Genomic DNA, 24896 nt, shown 5'->3' with positions numbered 1-24896 from the left:
TTACGGTGCTTGGTGAGCGATCTCCGTGCGCGACGAAATGTCTCTCTCTTCGCCCGCTGCCTTGTCCTCGACCGCAACCCCCGCCAAAGGGCCGGTTTCGAAGGTCAAAGAGGCTGCATCCCGCCTGTGTCCCGCGTCATGCGGCTCATCCATCTCAGGCAGGGACCCTCATCCCATGTGTATTACGTGCATGGGTGCTAAACACGCACAGGCGTCTCTGGCTGACCCGCAGTCGTGTCCACACTGCGCGGATATGCCAGAGAAAATTTTGGAGAGGAGACTGAGAGTGGCGGTCGCTAATTCTCAGGACCCATGTCTGTCGGGAGAAACCGCTGTGGCTAAAACTCCCCATGTACCGCGAGCTACCACGAGCTGGGCGGATATGATGGAGGAGGAATACACAGACATGCCGCCACTCTTTGAGGAGCTCCCTGGCGTAGAGCCAGAGGAGGATGCTGAGGGCTATGCCAACTCAGACATTCTCAACTTGGATGATATGGAGGAGGACGAGGACGATGCCACTTTTCCAGTGCCTTCTCGCCCCTCCAGTGCATCTGATGTTGCTCCTCCAGCTGACAGCAGCCTTTACGAGGTCTGTAAACGAGCTGCTTCTAAGCTGGGCATACAGTGGCCTGCAGTTCAGGACGCAGGTGGCACTGAGAGGGACCTTTATGATGGTAAGAGACTTCCACCAGCTCAACCACCAGCCAAACAGCTCCTTCCAGCCGTGCCTGCGTGCATGAGGGAAATGAGCCGTTTTTGGTCCTGTCCCTTTAAGAACAAGCTCCCCACCAAAGGATGTTCTAAACTGGAGATCCATGGGATGAAGGAACTGGGGCTGTCCGAACCCCCAGTGGTGGAGTCTTCAGTAGCTCACCACCTTCACCCTGATCGCCGCTCTGTCTCGGCCTCCTCTAACATCGCTCTGCCTAGTAAGATGGAACGCGTCACATCTTCCATCTTCCAGAGGATGTATAAATATGCAGCTCAGTCAGTCTGTTCTCTGAATGCAGTTACACTGCTGTCTGCGTACCTGGCTGAGATTTTGGAGGAGATGGGCCGCCAATTGGACTCTGGAGCACCAAACCCAGCTCTTTGGGACGAGATCTGTGTGGTGAATGATCTCATCCTGCGCTCCTCACGGGGAGCAGTGCAGGGCAGTGGCCGAGTTATGGGCCTCGCTGTCTCAGGAGAGAGGGCCCTGTGGCTGAACCACTCGAGCCTGAGTGATGCACAGAAGGCGGATGTGATGGATGCCGCATACGACCCCACCAAAGGTCTGTTTGGCCCAGCTCTGGAGAGGATGAGGGAAACCAGCACCCTCAGAAAGCAGGAGGGAGAAGCCTTTGATCTCTGTCTGCCCAGGAGACAAGCCCCTCGCCCCCCTCAGGCCGCCAAGCCCACCTTTGCAGCCTCAGCTGCCGCAGTGAGGAGACGTCAGAGCAGTGCCCGCCCTCAGAGGCAGACTGGTCAGCAGGGCAACCAGCAGCCCAGGTCTGACGCCCAGAGACCGTGGGGCAAACACTCCTTTGCAGCGGTCGCAGCAAAGAACCGCCCGTCTCACCCCACTGACGGAAAGAAGAAGCGGGCGTCCTAACAACCCCAGCTTCTCCATCTCCCCCTCCGGTCAAGTTAAGAGTCATGGAGGGGGACCACCAGGACCCCGTCATGTGTGGTTCAGGAACCCTGGCTGTTGTTTGTTCTCCAGGGCTCCTTGTTCAGTCTCCCATGTGGCAGGCCCACGGGGAGAAGACACAGGGGTTCTCCAAGTTAATGTGTCACCAAACACTTCCACCCTGTCCAAACCTGTTGCAAATAAAAACAGCATTTTCGCAGCCAGGCACAAAGCCAAGGGCGAGATGCAAAATAAAAAACACAAAAATAAATCAATGTCATGCACCCCCCTCGCCACCAGAGGGAGCTCACGCTCCACTGGCGAGACACGATTCTCACCGAGTCGTGGGGGTGACGTCACCACAGCTCGACACAGGACCTCTCTCTGTCAGAGCGGACAGGTGGCGCGCATGCGCAGTTCACCCATGGATTCTATCCACTGTATCTCACGGATACAGACTTCAATTTGCCATGAAACCACCCAGGTTCAACGGTGTGTTAGTTTCAGTGGCCAAGGGGGACGCTGCACGGGTTTTGGAAGACGAAATAACGTCTTTACTGAGCAAACGAGCTATCAGAGCTGTCACGGCCGCGGAGTCACAACAGGGTTTCTACTCCCGGTACTTCCTCATTCCCAAGAAGGCAAGCACAGCCCTTCGCCCCATCCTAGATCTCCGTGTGCTAAACAAACACCTACGGAAATACACATTCAGGATGTTGACACACAAAGTGCTCTGTCGCTCTATCCGTCAGAGAGATTGGTTTGTAACGATCGATCTCTCGGACGCGTATTTTCACATCGCCATTCACCCTGCACACAGAAAATATCTCAGGTTCGCTTTCCAAGGCAAAACCTACGAGTATCAAACTGTCCCATTCGGGCTGTCGTTAGCTCCGAGGGTATTCAGCAAGTGTGTGGAGGGGGCTCTGTCTCCATTACGGAGCAAAGGCATCAGAATTTTTTCGTACATAGACGATTATCTGATATGCGCTGGCTCGCACGAGCAGGCGGTCATGGATTCTGCTGTGGTGATAAATCATCTCAGGGATCTTGGGTTCAGTATAAACTGGACGAAAAGTCAGATAGAGCCCGTACAGTGTGCGGAGTATCTGGGTCTGAAAATAAACTCCCTGTCATATCGCGTCACGCTATCAGACGGGAGAATAAAATCTCTCACACAGTGTCTCTCCCTCTTTCAGATGGGGAGAGTCGTGTCGTTTCGACTATGCCTACGTCTGCTCGGCCTGATGGCATCAGTGATAGCTGTAGTGCATTTAGGTCTGTTGATGATGAGAGATTTTCAGCGGTGGGTTGCAGCTTTGCGCCTGTGCCCGCGCCGTCACCTCAACCGCAGAGTGAAAGTGACTCGGACCTGTGTGAAGTCTCTCCGTCAGTGGAGGAACGCAGGGGCGTTCACCACGGGGGTCCCGCTGGGGACGGTGACGTCCAGGGTTACCATGACAACGGACGCTTCCCTGTCAGGGTGGGGAGCAACGATGTCAGGCAGAGCGGTGAATGGCTCCTGGGGTCCAGAAATGGCCCAGATTCACATAAATGTTTTGGAGCTCTGGGCAGTGTTTCTAGCGCTGAAACACTTCCTGCAATTTCTCCGAGGCCGTCATGTTCTGGTGAAAACAGACAACTCCACTGTGGTAGCCTATGTCAACCGTCAGGGAGGCACTCGCTCACTACGGTTACACAAGTTGGCTCGGGAGATGATACTATGGAGCAGCACCAGGCTCCTCTCACTCCGGGCGACACATGTGCCGGGAGTTCTGAACAGAGGGGCGGACTTGATGTCTCGTGGGAATCCTCTGTACGGGGAATGGTCTCTGCACCCGCAGGTTGTGGACCAGATTTGGAAGAGATACGGCCGAGCCGCCGTAGATCTCTTCGCCTCGCAGGAAAACGCCCGCTGTCCGCTGTTTTTCTCCCTGTCGGACATCACTGCACCTCTCGGTGTGGATGCTCTGGCTCACCCGTGGCCAAACGTGCTGCTCTACGCATTCCCTCCCCTCAGTCTGATTTCCCCCACCCTGGCCAGGGTGAGGGAGCAGAATCTGTCTCTCATACTGGTGGCGCCAAGATGGCCGTCCAAACACTGGGTGGCGGAAATAGTTCAGATGTTGGCGGGCGACCCCTGGCCTCTGCCCATACGCAGAGACCTCCTGTCCCAGGCACGCGGGGAGATTTACCACCCCCCCCCAGACCGCGTGGCGCTCTGGGCCTGGCCCGTGAGAGGTTTAATTTGGACGCAGCAGGACTGCCTCCGCAGGTTATAGACACCATTCAGAGTGCAAGGGCTTCCTCCACCCGTGCTTTGTACGGCTGTAAATGGCGGGTTTTCGAGGAATGGTGTGAGTCTAGACTCACAGTCCCTTTTCAGTGTTCAGTTGTGGACCTGTTGTGTTTTCTACAGGAGCTGGTGGATAAAGGAAGAGCTTTTTCCACAGTAAAAGTGTACCTCGCTGCCATCTCAGCATGTCACGTGGGTTTTGGTGATAAACCGGTGGGACAGCACCCCCTGGTTTGTCGCTTTATGAAAGGTGCACGTCGAAAGCTCCCAGTTTCTAGGCACCTGGTTCCACTGTGGGACCTTCTGGTGGTGCTGGATGCCCTTTCTCAGCATCCCTTTGAGCCTTTGGAGGCTGTGGGGATGAAGTTTGTGTCTCTGAAAACGGTTCTGCTTTTGGCTTTGTCTACGGCGAAGCGCGTAAGCGACCTTCAGGCGTTGTCTATCCGCCCTTCCTGTCTACAGTTCGGTCCGGGACTCTCCAAGGTTTGCTTGCGGCCCAATCCGGCTTTTGTGCCTAAGGTGGTGGAGTCAGCTTACAGGTGTCCCACAGTAGAGTTGCTGGCTTTTCACCCGCCTCCATTCTCCTCGACGGAGGAGCAGAGGCTTAACACTTTGTGTCCGGTGAGGGCTCTGCAGTCCTACGTGAGTAGGCCGGCAGATTTCAGGCGTACTGACCAGCTGTTTGTTTCCTGGTCCACTACCCATAAGGGCAAGCCATTGTCCCGCCAGAGGCTGTCTCACTGGATTGTGGAGGCCATTTCTGTGGCGTACAGTTGCAAAGGTTTGCTGCCGCCCCAGGGTTTGCATGCTCATTCCACCAGGAGTATAGCTGCTTCCTGGGCTCTGTTTAGAGGGGTGTCTGTTCAGGATATTTGTGCTGCGGCGAGCTGGGCTACGCCTCACACCTTTGTCAAGTTTTACAGGCTAGATGTCTCTGGTCCTTCTTTGGCCCAAGTGGTGCTCGGTGCCGGTGCTCCGGGGTTGGAGTGATGTTGTCACTCAACCTTTTGTGGTAGTTAGGCTTCGGGAGTCATATGCAATCCGGGAGTGGTCTATATCTCCCATAGTGAAACACCGAACGAAGTTAGAAAAAGAATGAAGGGTTACTCAACGTAACCCCGGTTCTTTGATAACAGAGTGAGGTGTTTCACCACACGCCCCTTCTTGCATTAGGCACGGAAAGAAACCGGTCTTGAATGATTTTGAGGGGCGGGGCGGCTGTGATAGTATGAAGGGGGCGGTGCCCCAGCACAGCTCGACCTGTCTGTCACTGACAGACGTGGTGCCATTGGAGCTTCCCTGGTTGGGTCATGCCAATTCTCTGATTGGCCTCTTTCGTCCACGCCAGATGAGAGGCGTGGAGATGTAACCCAGCTGTGTTTTAGAGCTGCGATGACGGCGTCTGTGGAAGGAAGTGAAAGGTCCGGGGTGAGAAGATGCAGGAGGAGGAGCTGGATGACGAGAGGCTCCTCCCCCTCCAGCAGAGACGGGAATGAACGCAGACCTGGAAGCAGCTGCAGGAGACGCAGGTCCAAAGACACGCCTCCATCTCCTGATGTGAGCAGATGAGCCAGAAGACCACGCCTCCAACCAGGAAGCAGTGGTTTGCTGCAGCTGATGAGGAACTGCAGCAGTAGGGGGAGCCGTTGAGACTTTGGTCTTCTTCTGCTTCACTGTCTCCACTGACACAGCAAATCAAACAAGCAGGTTACACATGATCAATAAAATAAACAGAGCGTTAAAGCTTTGGCACGTAAACTGAGAATAATGACTTCAGTGAACATGAACAATAAATAAAAAGTCGTCACTGCTGATCTTACCCGACGTCATGTGGTTAGTATCTGCGTTGTTAGTGGAAGCAGATGAAAGAGTTGCTGAGCTGCTGGAAGTCTGTTGGACTAAAGGAAGTAACAACAGTGTGAGTGTCAGTGTGACGGACACATGCTGTAGCTAAAATATACACCAGTAGGTGGCGGTCATGTCCAACCCCTGAATGTTCTTTTTTATTGTTGTTATTGATCCATTTTTTGTTTGAAATGGCAACTTTGAACAAACACACCTGTGCTGTGGGAACACTAACGCGAAAAAACACCTGTGTTGTGGAGACATGAACCTTAAAACGCACCTGTGTTGTGGGGAAATGAACCTGAAAACACACCTGTGTTGTGGGGACATTAACCTTAAAACGCACCTGTGTTGTGGGGACATTAACGTGAAAAAACAACTGTGTTGTGGGGACATGAACCTTAAAACACACCTGTGTTGTGGGACTGTGAAAAGCACCTGTGTTGTGGGGACATGAACCTTAAAACACACCTGTGTTGTAGGACATTAACTTAAAAACACCTGTGGGGACATGAACCTAAAGCGCACCTGTGTTGTGGGGAAATGAACCTAAAACGCACCTGTGTTGTGGGACATGCTGTTGTGGGGACATGAATAAAAGCCTGTGTTGTGGGGACATGAACCTTAAAACACACCTGTGTTGTGGGGACATGAACCTTAAAACACCTGTGTGGGAAATGAACCTGAAAACACACCTGTGTTGTGGGGACATTAACCAAAAACGAGACATTAACGGAAAAAACCTGTGTTGTGGGGACATGAACCTTAAAACACACCTGTGTTGTGGGGACATTAACGTGAAAAAACACCTGTGTTGTGGGGACATGAACCTTAAAACACACCTGTGTTGTGGGGACATAACCTTAAAACACAGCGTTGTGGGACATTAACCTTAAAACGCACCTGTGTTGTGGGGACATGAACCTTAAAACGCACCTGTGTTGTGGGGACATTAACCTTAAAACGCGCACCTGTGTTGTGGGGACATGAACCTTAAAACACACCTGTGTTGTGGGAAAACGCACCTGTGTTGTGGGGACATTGTTGTGGTGGGGACATGAACCCTGTGTTGTGGGGACATTAAAGAAAACAACTGTGTTGTGGGGACATGAAGCAACGCACCTGTGTGGTGGGAAATTAACCTGAAAACACACCTGTGTTGTGACACCTTGCACCTGTGTTGTGGGGACATTGAAAAACAACACCTGACAGACCTTAACACACACTGTGTTGTGACACACCTGTAGTAACGAAAAACACCTGTGTTGTGGGGACATGAACCTTAAAACACACCTGTGTTGTGGGGACATTAACCTTAAAACACACCTGCGTTGTGGGGAAATTAACCTGAAAGTAAATCTGTGTTGGGTGGATCTTTTAGCGATAACACACCTCTGTTGTGGGGACATTAATGTGAAAATGCACCTGGTTCGTGGGGACATTGACTTGAAAACACACCTGTGTTGTGGGGACATTAACGTGAAAAAACACCTGTGTTGTGGGGACATTAGCATGGAAAAACACCTGTCTTGTAGGGACATGAACCTTAAAACACACCTGTGTTGTGGGGAAATGAATCTGAAAATAAACCTGTGTTATGTGGACCTTTTAGTGAAAACACACCTGTGCTGTGGAGATATTAACGTGAAAAAACACCTGTGTTGTGGGGCCATTAGCATGGAAAAACACCTGTGTTGTGGGGACATGAACCTTAAAACACACCTGTGTTGTGGGGACATTAACCTTAAAACACACCTGTGTTGTGGGGACATTAACCTTTAAACACAGGTATGTTTTGGGGACACTGACATGAAAATAAACCTGTGTTGTGTGGACCTTTTAGCGAAAACACACCTGTGTTGTGGAGACATTGACTTGAAAACACACCTGTGTTATGGGGACATTAGCATGGAAAAACACCTGTGTTGTGGAGACATTAACCTTAAAACACACCTATGTTGTGGGGACATGAACCTTAAAAGCACACCTGTGTTGTGGGGAAATTAACCTGAAAATAAACCTGTGTTATGTGGACCTTTTAGTGAAAACGCACCTGTGTTGTGGGGACATTAATGTGAAAATGCACCTGGTTTGTGGGGACATTTACCTTAAAACACAGGTATGTTTTGGGGACATTAACATAAAAAAACACCTGTGTTGTGGGGACATTAACCTTAAAACAAACCTGTGTTGTGGGGACATTAACCTAAAAAACATTGCTCCTTTAGGACACACCTGTTGTCTCTGTTTGACAGTTTTAGTCAGGAAAGAGAAGAAGCCTTACCAGGAGAGGAGGAGCTGTTGGGAGAGAGGCTGCTGGTGCTGGTAGCATTGCTGCTAATAGTTGAGGTTAGTAGCATGATAGTGGTGGAGGTGAGGACTGGAGATGGACAAACAGAGAAGAAGGAGAGGAAGCACAGACGGAAAACAACATGATGTTGCTGGTACTTTCACTTACTATACATTATAAATATACTTTTTATATCTAACTTTTTTAAAAGTAGATAAATAATAAAAATGCATGTTGAAAATATATAAAACATGTATATTAAATATATAAGAAAATGAGAATATAAACATTTATTAATCAACGGCTCCATTAATTACTGACTGATTTAGGAAAGTGTTTGGATGTTTTTAACCTTTTAAGGAAAAACATCAGCTCTGTGTCTCAGGCTGGTTCTCAGCAGCAGGGGGTGCTAACAGCACAATCAGTGCATCCACATTTGCAAATAGTCTTGATTTTCCAAACATCAAGAAGAAAAAGATAAAAAAAACAAAAAAACAATCAGCACTGAAACTGAAATCCCAAGAAAAAGAACACAAAGAAAGTGAGGGTTTCTCAGCGTTGGTGATGGTGTTAGTGGCACAGATGCTTTTCCACCAAACAGTCCTCTCCTCCATCAGTGATAGAACCTGGTACCTGCTGTTTGTTTTACTTCCTGCTCTGACGGTTCAACTGAGGGATACTAAAATGTGACGTCATCAGACCGCCGGCCTCTGATTGGTCAGAGTGTCGTCACTGAAAAGTCATGAGTGCGACGTCAAAGCCAACAATGACCAACTGTAGATCAGAGTTAAAAAGACTTAAACATGCTGAAAACATGTGTTCATCTAAGTCTGGGTCTGGGTCTGAGTCTGGGTCTGAGTGTGCTGAAAACCACGTTCACTGGGATTTCACTTCAGTGACTGAACGACTCATATGAACTAATGATTCACTTTCACCCAAAACAACTGCTGTACAAGTCACATGTTTGTGTCGCAGCTGTGCAGTGATGACTCCGCCCACACAGAGGAGGAGCTATGAAGTCACTGAAAACAACGTGACTGAAACTAAAGTTTCGAGTTAGAACTGTGTGATGGAAAAGAGTCATGAGTCACATGATGATGATGATGTGATGAAGAAGCAGCAGCTTATACGTTCATGTTTTACACTGAATTATTTTCAAATGTTATACAGGTTGACATCAGGAAAACAAGACCAGAATCAGAGACCAGGACCAGAGCCCAGAACCATAGCCCCTTACCAGAGCCCAGAACCAGAGCCCAGGACCAGAGCCCAGAACCAGAGCCCAGGAGCCCAGGACCCAGCCCAGAATCAGAGCCCAGGACCAGAGACCAGAACCAGAACCCAGGACCAGGACCAGGACCAGGACCAGGACCAGGACCAGACCAGGGACCAGAGACCAGAGACCAGGACAAGAGCCCAGAACCATAGCCCATTACCAGAACCCAGAGCCAGAGTCCAGGACCAGAGCCCAGAACCAGAGCCCAGGACCCCAGAACCAGAGACCAGAACCAGAACCAGAACCAGAACCAGGACCCGAGCCCAGAACCAGAGCCCAGGACCAGAGACCAGAACCAGATCCCAGGACCAGAACCAGGACCAGAGACAGGACCAGAGACCAGGACAAGAGGCCAGAGCCCATGACCAGCGGTCAGAGACAGGACCAGAGGCCAGAACCAGAGACTAGGACCAGAGCCCAGACACCAGGACCAGGACCAGAGCACAGAGCCCAGAGCCCAGAGCCCAGAAACCAGGACCAGAGCCCATTATCAGGACCAGAGCCCAGAACCAGAGACTAGGACCAGAGCCCAGACACCAGGACCATAGACCAGGACCAGACCAGGACCAGAGCCCAGAGCCCAGAGCCCAGAACCCAGAGACCAGGACCAGAGCCCAGGGGCCAGAGGCCAGAGGCCAGAACCAGACACCAGACACCAGACACCAGGACCAGATAGCACAGACCAGCGAGCAGATGAGAGACCAGGACCATAGCTTAGAGACCAGGGCCAGGGACCACAGACCAGGACTAGAGACACAGATCAGGAACTGGTTATAATCCTCCTCATGTCTTCATGGATAGGGTAAAACCATGTGTAGACGAGTAAATACATGACTGAACTTTGGAGCTGGATCCTGATGAAACTTTATTTTTGTGGGAATGAGATTTTTTGAAAATGTCCCTGTGAGACTACTGCAAGAAAGTGGGTGGGGTCACGTCCAGCTACTGTTCCTGCTCACATGAGCTCAGGAGCAAAGGTCACTAGTTGTGGTCAGTCCATCTTTTCTCTTCAGCCCAAGTTTGTGAATGAAAGAACTTCACAAACTTTTCTTTCGACACATTTTTGTCTCAGTTTCCATGGTAACTAGAGGAGGACAGCTGTTCACCAGTGTTTACTGTGACGACGTCAGGGTCAGGACACAGGAGGGTTTGTTTTCCTTACCTGGGCAGCCCAGTCCAGGTGAGTCACAGCTGGTGGTGAGCGGAGTGCTGCCGGGCGGAGACACACCTGAAGAGTGGGAGGAGTCAACTCAGGTTAATCTGATGACCTGACACTCAAACAACAATGTGTGACTCCTGCCAAGTGTTTCCCAGCATGCACTGGGTTGGGGAGGGCTCACACACACACACACACAGAGGAATTCAGTGGACGTCACATGGTTCAGAGCAGGTGAGGATTGTGACGCCTCCTCCTCATGTTTTACCTCCACCTTTTGTCCTTTGTTCTTCTTCACCTGCTCTCACTCACTCTCTCGCTCACTCACTCGCTCACTCGCTTGCTCACTCACTCACTCACTCTCTCACATTCACCTTCTCTCTCATTTCTGTGTGTGTGTGTGTGTGTGAACTGCCCCTTTAACGTGGATCACACATTTCAAACGTTCATGACGACGAGTGGAAAATGTCTGAGGTTTTATTTGAGTGTTTAACGTCATGTGACCTTTTTATGTGGAAAAGTAACTCAGACTCTGTTTGATTTAAAACTGTCCCACGTGTCCATCTGTCCACGTGTCCACGTGTCCATGTCCACATCAGACAGACACTGTTTTCACTGCTGTTTTTTTAAATTCAAACAGATCATGTGACTCAGGCCACAGAATCGGTCGCTAGTGGACAGAGCTGGACAATGACTGGCGTCTCGCCTTGACACAGTCACCATGGTTAAGACAACATTTGACAAAATGTGTTTAGTTTAAATTAAAATCTCAGGTTAATCCTTTGACTGAAGATTTTAAATTTGACGACAAACAAACAAACAAACATGCGCTGTAGCTAAGCCAGAGCACACACACACACACACACACAGCATGTTAGCAGCACTCACCACCAGATGGCGCAGCAGCAGTTAAATGAATGCAATGAGGGAAACAGACTGTGAAGAGAAGCAGAGTCAGTTTGTCAAAGCCATCATTTCATACAGTTAATGAGTTAATATGTTCAGCAAAGACCTGGTCCTGGTCCTGGTTGTTTTCAGGGGTGGACTGATGTACTCACTGCAGCTGAGCGTGGCGTCCGTCTGGGCCAGAGTGGGCGGGACCGTCCACTGGCTGTTGTCCCAGTCCAGGGCGTTTCCTGTCGTGTCGCAGGTGAGCGCCCGCAGCTGCTGCTCCGTCATGGCGTAGTCCCACAACCGCAGGTTATACAGGAAGCCGTCCAAGGCATGTTGACCTGAACACGCACACAACAACAACAGTCAACACATGACACCAGAGTGACTGAGGAGTTACAGGTGACGTCTGTGTGTGGCTGACCTCCTAACCGGAACTGTCCACCAGCTGGGATCGAGTGTCCTCTGGATGCGGGACAGGACGTGGTCTGGTACTGTCCCTCAAAGTAAAGCGTTACCACACCGTCAGACGACGTCCACGTCAAACAGAGCGTCTTCATGGAGGAGGTGAAGTCAGCGGAGGACAAGATGGACGTGACGGAGCAGGACACTCCGTCCACGATCATGGACATAGTGGAGTGGGCGGAGCCCAGACTGAGAACGATGTTTCTGCTGTGGTCGAAGTACGTGAAGAGCCACTCCCTCTGTAAACAGACAGTAAAACTCTTAGGCTCCGCCCACATGACCATATATTATTACTAACTCCAGACAATCAAAAACTTTCAAAATTAACGTTTCTAAACAATCCCTGCAGTTTTCAAAATAAAAGTTTCTGTTTATCAAGACAATATTTCCAAATAAAATGAGAAGCACCGTCAGGCAGAACCATAGCAACAGTGACGTTACGAGGTCTGCATTTCAGATTTACGAGTCCTACCTGTTTCTGGGAGTTGCGTTGCACCTCAAAGCACAGGGTGAAGTGACTGAGCGTCGGCATGGTAACAGAGTTGGCGACCATGGTGACCTGGCCATTACCACTAGTTATCTGGACCTTCTGGTTCCTTAACGCTACAGCAACTGGAGATGGAGACAAGAACCGAGGACCATGAAAGAAAAGAGGACAAAAAAAAATCACCACACAATTCTTCAACTTTTCAGGACCAGGACCAGGACCAGAACCAGAACCAGAACCAGGACCAGGACCAGGACCATACCCTGGACTGGTACCAGAACGGATCGGAACTTGGGTTGGAACCTGGACCAGAACCGGGATCGGAACCAAGACCAGAAACAGGACTGGGCCCGGGACTGGATTCTGGTATTTACCTCATTCTGTGTGAGGTATAGTGAAATGCATGCTGGGATACAAATGGACTGAAGAAGAAGAACAAAGATGTTCTGAAGGAAACATCTGACACTTTGTGATGAATCTAACATCAGCTGATGATGATGATGAGGTCATACCGTGTCTGAAGCTCACACTGAAGCCTCTCTTCTGCACGCTGAAGTCCGAGGAGAACGTGATCTCCATCACGTTCCCCGTGGAGTTCAGCGTCAGCCCATCGGCCGTCGGGCCGCAGAACTTCACGTCTGCGTCGCCCGTGTTCACCGACATGTGGTCGTAGATGCAGCCTGGTGCCTCCTCCAGGTCAAAGTCCAGGAAGGACAGCTGGACGACGAAGCCGGCCGGAGCCTGAAGAACCCAGCGACACGACTGAGAGTTGGGATATTTGTCGGGGTAACAGGGCGACGAGATCTGGCCCAGAGCCTCCTTCAGGACCAGGTCACAGTCTGCGGAGCCGCAGTCCAGAGCTGCAGGTGACGGCAGGACGACAGTCAGGAAAGGTCACATAGAAGGTCACACGCTAATCGACAAGGACACAAGGAAAGGGGCAATAGATACAACAAGCAAACACGATGAAGATCAGGTCTTCAAGAAGGACTCAGGAGACAACAGCCAAGTGAGACAAAAAGGTTGCCCTTGAGGAAGGAATCAGGACAAAGACAGTTTAGAAAACAACAGTAGCACATGACCCACATAAGACGTCCACCTGGTGAAGGACAGAGGAGGAGGGATTAGAGACGACGAAGAAGAAGAAGGAAGAACATGCTCATGTTAAAGGAAGGAGTTATCACGCTAGTGGACAAGGACACATTGGTTAGGAACCTTGCACTCATGGCAGGAAGGAAAAAGTTTCAAGAAGAAAGACGGACGACACGTTTGCAAACTTCCAAAAGACGGAAAGATCACGCAGGCAGTGAGATGCTAGTAGTCAAGGAGACAAGAAAATAAGGATAGGCGATGAGGAAGGAGACAAACGCCTACTACCATTAGACAAAAGAGGGCAGTAGTGAGGGCGCTTTACAAGCATCGCTGTTGATTCCTTCAGATCAAAGCGTCAGGGAGGCGAGAAGACAAAGGTTTCAAGGTCTTTAAAAAATCAGGAGACAAGACCAAAGGTCATAGGAGACAAGGAGACTCAAGGCAGGAAGTAGGACAAAACAAGAAAAGTGGAGCAGTTAGCTCGTCAATGAGACTCACGGATTATTGGACAGAAAATCAGTGGACACGTTTCAACACGTCAAAGTAGAAAAAAACCACACACACGCAGAGAAACGCTAACATAGCAGTGAGTGAATGAATGAATGAATGATTTCACCAGCAGAGGGCATACCATCAACTACAAACTAACTACTCACACAATCACAATAGTTTGTCTTTTTCTCTCAACATCACATTGATCATTTTTTTCTTCACGTTGACCTTTGAACTGGAAACATGTGACACCGTCACATTAATGAACTATCCTTAAATGAAAGACAAACTTAATAGTTCCTAAAGGTTATTAAAAATGACATATGATGTATGTATGAAAAGATATGTACTAATATTGCCTTTGGTCTATGTTAACTTTCCTGTGTACTGTATGTAAGGTGGTGGGTGATGAATTGCTGTGTTGATTTTGTATTTCTAACATGGTTGTCAACATTATTAGAAACGGTCTGCGTTTATTTTGAATTGAATACATTTAGACATTCTCGTGTCATTGTATTTTTGATGCATTTATTTGAACTATTGCATTGAATGACCGTGTATTTAGACATCATTCTTATGTCATTGAATTTACATTGCATTATCACTGAACTGTTTCACTGAGTATCATTATGTGCCATTGCAGTACTCTGCTTTATCATTTAAAGAAATATATACATTGAATATGCCTTTTGTTTAGGCAGCATTAGTGATCCTTTACCTTTAAAAAGCGTATTTGTATTGGGAAAACATCAAACAGAGTAGTAATTAGGGATGTCCCGATACAACTTTTTCACTTCCGATACAATACCGATATTGCAGCCTCGAGTATTGGCCGATACCGATATTGATCCGATATGATATCAGCACGGATCATACATACTTTATTGACTTATTTTGTAGTGTGGAATGTTAGAATAGGTGATATTACTTAAACAGAGAACAATAGTCAGCAACAGTAGGTATGAGAAAATCTGAACCATTTATTATTAACCAATGGGTGACATCAATTTTAACCTTCAACATAAGAATATTAGATTTTTTTCCATGTTAGTTTCATACAGTCTATGGTTAATTCATCAGGAGGAAAGTACCAAGTGCTCATGGGGGTGTTTTCAGAGCACCCGTGTTTCACGGGCAACAGCGTGTCTTCAGAGAACACCCCCTTGTTTTCACTATTTTGGATTAGCCCAACCCACACAGGGTGAGTGACTCGTCCCGCAGGTAAACACGGAGCCCGAGGACCGGCCCCGCAGACGTACTTAGCTTGGCATGGCTGGTTTTTGGGGTATAATTAACAAACAGAGGCTGTTGAAAGTCGACAGGTGGCGCTGGTTTATGAAATAATGTTGTTTTAGCAGCTCGGCTCAAGGATGAGCTAACCTGGTGCTAATGTCTAACTTGCGCTTTCTGTGCGGCTTCGTAGCCTCAGAAATAGCAGTAGCACACACAGGCTGTTGTTGTGATCATGTGGGAACTTGGCTTGTAAATGGACGGTTGCTGGTTAAAGTCCCCACCAGGTCAAAAGGGCTGCGGTACCCCTGAGCAAGGTACCCAACCCCCATTGCTCCCTGGGTGCTACTAAGGGGATTAATAAAGTATAGGATTTAGATTTAATGGCTGAACATGGAGCATCGCTCCTTGTGGATTTAGAACAGTCCCAAGAGGAGATAGATGGTTCAGATGGGGGTACCCAGGCCTCAACCCCGAATCACGGAGAGAATGCTGAAGAACCAAATACATTGATAAAAGCCTAGATGCCATAGAACAAAGCACAATTTCAAATCTGAAGCAGTTTGAGGAGAAATTAGTTGCATGCTTGCAACGGAGAGATGAACAATGGAAGGCAGAACTACAAGGCCTGAAGCGCGCCAGTCTTGCTTCTGTCTCCAGGCCTTACCATACACTCCATCCTCCTCAAGGCCATTCTACAACTTCTTATGCTTCTCATGGCTATTCAGCAGCTCCCCATGCACACCAGCTTTCCCATAGTCATTCCTCAGTTTCTCATGTTTCTCATGGTAGCCATACCGTCCAAGATTTCTCTAGGGGTAGCTCGCACAGTCATGCACCTCTTTCTTCCATTCAACCAAAATCTACTGGAAAATCCTCAACATATCTTATCTCCTCCATGCCTTCTCCTGAAGCAGCACCTACCTGCCAACGCTGTCCAGTTTCCTGCTCCGCCTACCACATCCAATGACCAAGGCCAATCTCCTCTCTCAGTGCCGGTGACCCACACCATTCACTGTGACAGAAACTCAGCTACTAATGCACCCATTGACCACTAGTACAAGCCTCTCCACACCTTTGGGGGCTACCTACAGCCAGGTTATGGCCAGACCTAATGTTGTCTTGTTTAAGCCCCCTATCCAAATGGGTTTCCCCACTTTCAATGGATCGGGAGAGGTGTCTGACATTCTTAATTATATTAACCGCTGTGAAACCTTTCACAAGGTCTGGCCATTGTCAGACTCTGAACTTATTGGTGCCCTGTCTGGTGTTCTTAAAGGGCCACCCCACACCTGGTGGAGTGTTGAGAAGAATAAAGTACACAATTGGCCCGAGTTTAAAGAAGCTTTTCAGGCTGCATTCCTACCTCCTGACTACATTTTAGAGGTAGAAGAAAAGCTCAGGGTCATGGTTCAGTTGCCGGAACAGTGTTTGAGGGATTTTGCCTATGATTACCAAGCTCTTTGTGTCCGGTGGAAGCCAGAAATTACAGAGAAGGAGTTGGTGAGGAAAATCCTCAATAACTGCAAATCTAAGATCGCTGGCTGTCTAAGAGGCACTGTATCTGACGTGGAATAACTTGTCCAGATTGGTACCCTGGTGGAGAAGGACTACACCTCATTCAAGGAATACTGGGGAAAGGTGGATCAGCAAAAGGCCAAAGAAAAAGAGAAGGGTCAAAAGAAGACCCTGGAAAATGCCAAGAAGCCTGCTGACGTGGTAAATCAGTATCAGTGGTTAGTCAGGAAAACAAGGATCCACCGTCTCTCCTGCATGTTCCAGTTGGCGTGAGAGGGAAGCTGTGTTATGCTGTATTTGATACCGGACGTACCTACTCACTGATGAGACAAAGCCTGTGGCTGGAGGTGGCTCAGAAGGACGAAAATTTGAAGGCATGTGACGACCAAAGCGTTGCCCTTGCCGATGGAAAGACATATGGTGCCATAGGGAAAGCTAAGATCCTATACAGCTGGCATGAGATGCTTTGGTCACTTGAAACATACATATTGGCTGACGATCATCATCCTGGGTTTGGATTTCCTGCCCAAGATCTCAACTATCATGAATCTGGGTGAACAAACATATGGGATGAAAGGACCCAGGGAGTATACCTTCCATCCCTTCGTCTCCCTGCTCCTTGAGCATGTGTTGAAGCAGACCACTACACTGTATGTGGCCGTACCATCAGTGATGCCTGCAGCCCTACCTCCTTCAAGAACGGTCGAAGCACCCTCGTTCTCTGATTATCCACCAGAGGTCAGAGAATTGCTGCAAGCTTGGCCAAGTGTGTGCTCAGGAAGACTGGGGAAGACCACAGTTGAAGAGCACAGGATCTTGACTACCAATGAGGTGCCTGTCGGGGCGACATTTCAGAGATTAATGCAGAAGGTATTGGTTGAGCTTAGGGGGAAGATCTGCTGTGTTTACATAGACAATGTCATTGTGTATTCAGCCACGCCCCACCAACATCTTAAAGACTTGGACACTGTAATGCGCAAACTCCATGAGGCCAGCTTGACCCTAAACTTGAAGAAGTGCTTCTTTTTCCAGCTGGGGCTGAAGTTCCTGGGTCATGTGGTATCAGGGTAGGGTGTGCAAATAGACCCTGAGAAGACCTCAGCAGTCACCTCCTATCCTACTCCCACCAACCTTTAAACCCTGCAGCGCTTCTTAGGTCTAGTGGGCTGGTACCACAAGTTTGTGGACCATTTTGCAGACCTGGCAGCCCCACTGAATTACCTGAAGAGGAAGGATGTGAAATGGAACTGGTCAGAGGAATGCCAGGAAAGTTTTGACCAGCTGAAGAAGGCACTGGTAAATGCCCCGATCCTGAGGCAGCCAGACCACTCACTTCCTTTTGAGGTCCACATGGATGCTAGTGATGTGGGGTTGGGCGCAGTGCTGGTACAGAAGACGGATGATGGGGAGGGGGTGAACTCCTATGCCTCCAGGGGGTTGCGCGGCGCTGAGTGCAACTACTCAACATCAGAAAAGGAGTGTCTTGCTGTGGTGTGGGCTGTTGAGAAATGGACACATTAATTCGAGGGTGGCGAGTTCACCATTTATACAGCCATGCTGCGTTAACATGGGCTTTCAATTGTCCGAAAACCTCCTCGAGACTTACCCACTGGATCCTGTGGCTCCAACAGTTCCAGTTTAAGGTGCAGTACAGAAAAGGGCTACACAATATTGTGCCTGATGCCCTGTCCAGAGCGATACTCATACCTTCCTCGGCAGCTACGTACGTTGCCATAGACACCTCTCACTGTTCGGCCTCGATTTGTGTGTGGACTGAGAAAGGGTTGGGGAAATGTATGGGTTTTGTGTTTCATTTTGATAATTTTGGTTGATTAATACATGGCGCAGAGTACGCGTAATGTAGTGAAGTAAAGTGGAGCTTTATTTATACTGTGCGATTCATTCCCTATTTCCTTGTGCGTTTATTGTTAACACTGAGCTTAAAGTGAAAAGGGAAATTGTTACAAACAATGTCTGATGTTGTCATGGTAACAGATGATCCACAGGATTAAAGTCCTACAGTCACACTCCAGATTAATCTGTTTAATCCTCCAGGAAACATTCGTAATCTGATGTCAGGTGACAGGTGTCACTGTGTGACGTGTTCAGGGACACACTGAAGACACTGTGACGCGTTCAGGGACACACTGAAGACACTGTGACGTGTTCAGGTGTTTTGTGAAGACGTTTGTGCTCGGCAGGAGGCTCCGCCTGTTTCTCAGTCTTTTCCAGGTCAAAGGTCATTCATGTCAGATTTCACTGATTCTTCAGCAGATCTGAGGTTTTCACCTCTTCTCCTCATATTCTCCTCTTCACATTCTTCTCCAGCTCAGAACAAGGACCTCTTATTTTTGTTATTTTTACAAACAAATCCACTTTGATGTTTTTTTATAGAAACATTTATTCTGGAATGTTAATGAGTTTGATTTTTTCATCTTCACATAATATACAATAATATACAATATAAAATAAGAGCTCACCTTTCACTTTTCTCATGACGTAAGGACAGAGTGCTAATGTAGCTGCAGATGCTAATGTTTTAAATCACTGTTGAAAAAATCCCTAAATGATTTAAAGTGAATATTTTCACTTTAAATATTTTAAATGTTGTCGCAATGATTGTACAGCACGTCTGTGTAACATTATTATTATTGTTATTGTCTCAGTAACGGCATAAACATCTCTCTGTCTCTCTGTCAGTCTGTCTGTCTGTCTCCCTCTCTCATGTTAAAACATCTCTCTGTCGCTCTCTCTGTCTGTCTCCCTCTCTCATGTTAAAACATCTCTCACTCTCTCTCTCTCTCTTTCTTTCTCTCTCTCACTGTCTGTCTCTCGCTCATGTTAAAACATCTCTCTTTCTGTCTCTCTCTGTCTGTCTGTCTTTGTCTCTCTCTCTCTCCTGTTAAAACATCGCTCTCTCTCTCCAGGTGAACGAGTGCTGACTCACTCGTCCAGGTGTTCTCACTCCTTCATCTCTCATCCTCATGTCTTTCATGAGTAGATAATAAAGTGGCATCCAGACGAGGGAGGAGATGAGAGGGTGAGGAATGATGGAGGGAGAGGTCAGTGCTAACAGCTAACATGTCTCTAACATGTCACTAACATGTGTCTAACATGTCCCTAACTGTCTCTAACATGTCACTAACATGTCCCTAACATCAGTAGTGTACCGTGGGGTTTCAGTCAGGGCCTTCAGTAAAAAAAACACAACCACATACAAAACACACTATTATGCACTATATTCACGAGACAGTTGATCTGCAACAACCATAGCGCACACACACCACTGTGCATCTATAGGCTACTGCATCATTACCACCACATCTTCCTTTATGTCACTCAGCAACCGCAATTTCACAAACCACTATATGACACAAAAACAAGCTTCCACATAAGCATAGGCGTCAGATACGCGGGGAACACGTCCCCAGCACTATTTATGATCAACAGTTTTGTCCTCACCACTTCTAAAAAATTTTATCAATTTATCATTAACACTCGAACTACCGTAAATGATGTACCTCTTCGGCGTAGGTCTTCCTCTTGAAAAAACTTTTCTCCAAACGATCGCCGTGAAAAGTGCACACAAAGGAGATCAGACACATGATGGATCAGTGGTGTTAATGCAGTGATCATAGTTTACTTCAAAACCCGCCAAAAGGTTCAAACGTGTTGATGACAACAGCGGGATGACACATCGCTGGGCCTGGGGCGTTCTGTCACTATGATATCACATTTGGATTGGCTGACGACACACGTCAGTCAAAGTTATAACCAAATAGGAAATGGCAGCTTCAACGAAAGGCCAGCAATAGTACGAGAGCAGGTCCACGGAGCTATGATGCGTTTAATGACATCCAGGAAAATCCAGCTCAGCTTCACTAAAAATAACCATATTCTTTCTGGAAATATAATCATAACATGAATTCAATTACTTAAAAAGTAATTGAATTCAGACACATTCAGAAACACATTCATTTTATTATTAAAATAATAATAATAATAATAATAATAATAATAATAATATAATAATAATAGTAAAATATTTTTTTGATATTGTCAGGGCCGCAGAGAAGGCCCTGCTGGCCCTGACAGCCCATCACTGCCTAACATGTCTCCAACATCTCCCTAACATGTCACTAACATGTCCCTTCCATATCCCTAACATGCCTCTAACATGTCCCTGACATGCCTCTAACATGTCCCTAACATGCCTCTAACATGTCCCTAACATGTCACTAACATGTCCCTAACGTGTTACTAACATGTCTCTAACATGTCTCTAACATGTCTCTAACATGTCTCTAACATGTCCCTATCATGTCACTAACATGTCCCTAACATGTCTCTAACATGTCCCTAACATGTCCCTAACATGTCTCTATCATGTCACTAATATGTCCCTTACATGTCACTAATATGTCCCTAACATGTCTCTAACATATGCCTAACATGTCTATAACATAACACTAACATGTATCTAACATGTCTCTAACATCTCACTAACAAGTCTCTACTATGTCACTAACATGTCTCCAACATCTCCCTAACATGTCACTAACATGTCCCTTCCATATCCCTAACATGCCTCTAACATGTCCCTGACATGCCTCTAACATGTCCCTAACATGCCTCTAACATGTCCCTAACATGTCACTAACATGTCCCTAACGTGTTACTAACATGTCTCTAACATGTCTCTAACATGTCCCTAACATGTCTCTAACATGTCTCTAACATGCCTCTAACATGTCCCTATCATGTCTCTAACATGTCCCTAACATGTCCCTAACATGTCTCTATCATGTCACTAATATGTCCCTTACATGTCACTAATATGTCCCTAACATGTCTCTAACATATGCCTAACATGTCTATAACATAACACTAACATGTATCTAACATGTCTCTAACATCTCACTAACAAGTCTCTACTATGTCACTAACATGTCTCTAACATGTCACTAACATGTCTCTAACATGTCTCCAACATGTCTCCAACATGTCCCTAACATCTGTCTCTCTGTCTCTCTCGTCCACAGAATGAGGCTAAAAATGAAGAGAAAACAAGAGAATGAGTGAACGAGTAAAGGTAAATGAGTGAATGAGTGAATGAGTGAAGGTGAATGAGTTCGTGCAAATGAGTGAAGATAATTTTACCGTGTGTGACATTCATCCACAACAGGAGGACGACAGGGACAAAATCACGGAGGCTCTGCCTTCTTCCTCCTTGCCCTGTACTGAACTCCCTGATGAAAGACAAGGTGACAACATGAGTCAGCATGAGTCTCAACATGAGTCAGCATGAGTCAACATGAGTCAGCATGAGTCTCAACATGAGTCAGCATGAGTCAACATGAGTCAGCATGAGTCTCAACATGAGTCAGCATGAGTAATCATGAGTCATCATGAGTCAAGTCATGAGTCAGCATGAGTCAATATGAGTCTCAACATGAGTCAACATGAGTCTCAACATGAGTCAACAAGAGTTTCAACATGAGTCAGCATGAGTCAATATGAGTCTCAACATGAGTCAACATGAGTCTCAACATGAGTCAACAAGAGTTTCAACATGAGTCAGCATGAGTCATGAGTCACATGAGTCTGAGTCAACATGAGTCAACATGAGTCAACATGAGTCTCAATCATGAGTCAACATGAGTCAGCAACATGAGTCAGCATGAGTCTCAACATGAGTCAACATGAGTCAGCATGAGTCATCATGAGTCATCATGAGTAATCATGAGTAATCATGAGTCAACATAAGTCAACATGAGTCAAGTGAGTCAACAGTCAGTCAACATGAGTCAGCATGAGTCCATGAGTAATCATGAGTAATCATGAGTCAACATAACAACATAAGTCAGCATGAGTCAACATGTCATGAGCAGTCAACATGAGTCTCAACAGTCTCAACATGAGTCTGCATGAGTCAACATGAGTCAGCACGAAGTTTCATGAGTCAGCATGAGTCTCAACATGAGTCAGCATGAGTCATCATGAGTAATCATGTAATCATGAGTCAACATAAGTCAACATCAGTCAGCATGAGTCATCATGAGTCACATGAGTCAACATGAGTCTGAACATGAGTCAGTATGAGTCTGAACATGAGTCAGCATGAGTCTGAACATGAGTCATCATGAGTAATCATGAGTCAACATAAGTCAACATGAGTCAGTATGAGTCTGAACATGAGTCATCATGAGTAATCATGAGTCAACATAAGTCAACATGAGCCAACATGAGTCAATATGAGTCAATATGAGTCAGCATGAGTCAACATGAGTCAGCACGAGTTTCAACATGAGTCAGCATGAGTCTCAACATGAGTCAGCACGAGTCAACATGAGTCAGCATGAGTCTCAACATGAGTCAGCATGAGTTTCAACATGAGTCAGCATTAGTCTCAACATGAGTGTGTATGTGTGTTTTTTTCAAACATCATAAATATTGAAGTTTCCTCACATTCATGTTTTCATGCAGCTGCTGACATTAAAGAAAACTTCTCTCTTTGTCCACTTGTGCGTCTGTTTCCTCCCCCCTCACCCTCACCCTCTCACCCCCTCACCCCCCCTGACTCCAGCATGAATGAGGAGCGGCGCAGGGTCAGTGAGCGAGGCCACGGACGCCGTCACATAAAGACACTGATTCATGTGTGAGCAGAGACCACGCCCACAGACGGCCATTTTGTGGTTTTACACCAGTACAGAGAGACAGAGAGACAGACAGACAGACAGACAGACAGACAGAGAGAGCAGCTTTCACTGTGATGTGTCTTTATCGCAGATCTTTAAGTTAAGTTGTCCATATTTCTTGTGCACATTGTGAATGAATGAGACTTTTTGTAATTTCTTTTTATAGGTCAGCCCGTGGCCAAGTGGAAAGGGAACTTGGCTTGTAATTGGAGGGTCGCCGGTTCAAGTCCCCTCAACAGGGCTGGGGACCCCTAAGCAAGGTACCCCAGGTGCTACTCAGTGTGGCAGCCCACTGCTCCTAATCCTACGATGGGTCAAATACAGAGAAATCATTTCCTTAAGGGGATTAATAAAGTATGAGATTTAGATTTTTAGACAGGAAGGCTCTGAATTAATCATGTCATCAAATTCACGATGATTTTTCCTCGTCTTTGACGCGTTCTTTTTGCGAACTCTGTCGTCAGAGCCACTCCTGTGGGCGTGGCCTGTGGCTCACAGCTGCTGCTTCTCTGCTGCCTCGTGTGGTCACTTTGTGTCACTGCGTTCAGTCTAAATGAAATATTCTGAAGACGTGTGTGTGTGAGTGTTTTATTGATATGATATCTATATGATATCTATATATGTGAGCTATTTAGAGCTTTGATTTTTATAAGTTTGTTCCTCTTTAATTGTCTGATTTAAGAACTTTTTGTTCGACAAACTGCCGAGTCATGACGACACTCACGCACGCATGCACACACACACGACACTTAAAAAATAAACTTTCAGTGACTCAGCAATAATTAATAAATAATAAAGTTTATTTAGAAGATGAATGAATGAATGAAGGAATGAAAGCTTCACACTTACATGTTTCTCAGCAGAGCAGCTGGTGATGATGATGATGATGATGAAGACCCCACACTTTTATCATCCTCGTCCTTGTCATCATTGTCCCAAAAACCTTCTGTCCACAGTGTCCACAACAAGATGTCACAGTGTCCACACGACGTCCACAGTGTGTCTACAACAAGACGTCCACAGTGTCTACAACAAGACGTCCACAGTGTCTACAACAAGACGTCCACAGTGTCTACAACAAGACGTCCACACAAACTCAGAGGAACTCAGGAGAACAAGAACAAGAGGAGGAGGAGGAGACAAGTCTGAAAAAAGTTTAGAAAGAAAGAGAGGGAGGGAGGGGCTCTCCTGATTGGTGCGTTGGTTTTCCTGACCTGGACAGCTGTGGTACTGTGTGACCCACAGATGGAAACACAGAAGGTTTTGTCTCACTTCCTGTCAGCCTGTCAAAATAAAATCTGGAGGCAGAAACTTTTCAAGTTAAAAAAACAAATAGTGTGTAAAAGTGTAAAAGTGACACTTTTATAAACCACAGGGTGGGCGTGGCTACTGACCTGAATGTCCTCCATGAATCGTGGACATGACTCCTCCTCCTCAGCAGCACAGGGTGAGTCATGTGACTGTAATGAATACATATGAATGAAGAGTGAACGTGTGAATGTGATGACGTCACAGTGACGCTGTAGCGTTGATAACGATCGTGTG

At 47.1% G+C, this 24896-nt stretch overlaps 3 protein-coding genes across 3 annotated transcripts in view; 1 reads left to right on the top strand and 2 right to left on the bottom strand.

The window, feature by feature from the left end:
- Positions 1-2840: 2840 nt before the first annotated feature.
- LOC122784525 lies at positions 2841-4995 on the top strand. Its single transcript, XM_044049827.1, has one exon. The coding sequence runs from the start codon at positions 2841-2843 to the stop codon at positions 4899-4901; it is 2061 nt and encodes a 686-aa protein (XP_043905762.1). The 3' UTR covers positions 4902-4995.
- A 224-nt stretch (positions 4996-5219) lies between these two features.
- On the bottom strand, positions 5220-24852 carry LOC122784524 (adhesion G-protein coupled receptor G6-like). The gene is made up of 13 exons (XM_044049826.1): positions 24746-24852; positions 24201-24354; positions 21814-21902; positions 12834-13181; positions 12307-12446; positions 11794-12073; positions 11537-11710; positions 11367-11414; positions 10485-10550; positions 8041-8136; positions 5732-5809; positions 5416-5593; positions 5220-5313 (listed from the first exon to the last, which is right to left on the bottom strand). The coding sequence occupies exons 1-13, from the start codon at positions 24771-24773 to the stop codon at positions 5220-5222; spliced, it is 1773 nt and encodes a 590-aa protein (XP_043905761.1). The 5' UTR covers positions 24774-24852.
- Positions 10868-24896, bottom strand: part of vta1 (vesicle (multivesicular body) trafficking 1) — a 28508-nt gene continuing 14479 nt past the window's right edge. Inside the window, exon 9 of the mRNA XM_044049232.1 lies at positions 10868-10887. The gene's annotated coding sequence lies outside the window, so the exon portion shown is untranslated. The remainder of the gene's footprint in view (positions 10888-24896) is intronic.

This window comes from Solea senegalensis, linkage group LG17 (assembly GCF_019176455.1).
Source record: "Solea senegalensis isolate Sse05_10M linkage group LG17, IFAPA_SoseM_1, whole genome shotgun sequence".
NCBI lineage: Eukaryota > Metazoa > Chordata > Actinopteri > Pleuronectiformes > Soleidae > Solea > Solea senegalensis.
Note: the sequence above shows the minus strand (reverse complement) of the source record. Positions and strands in the feature narration are given on the sequence as shown.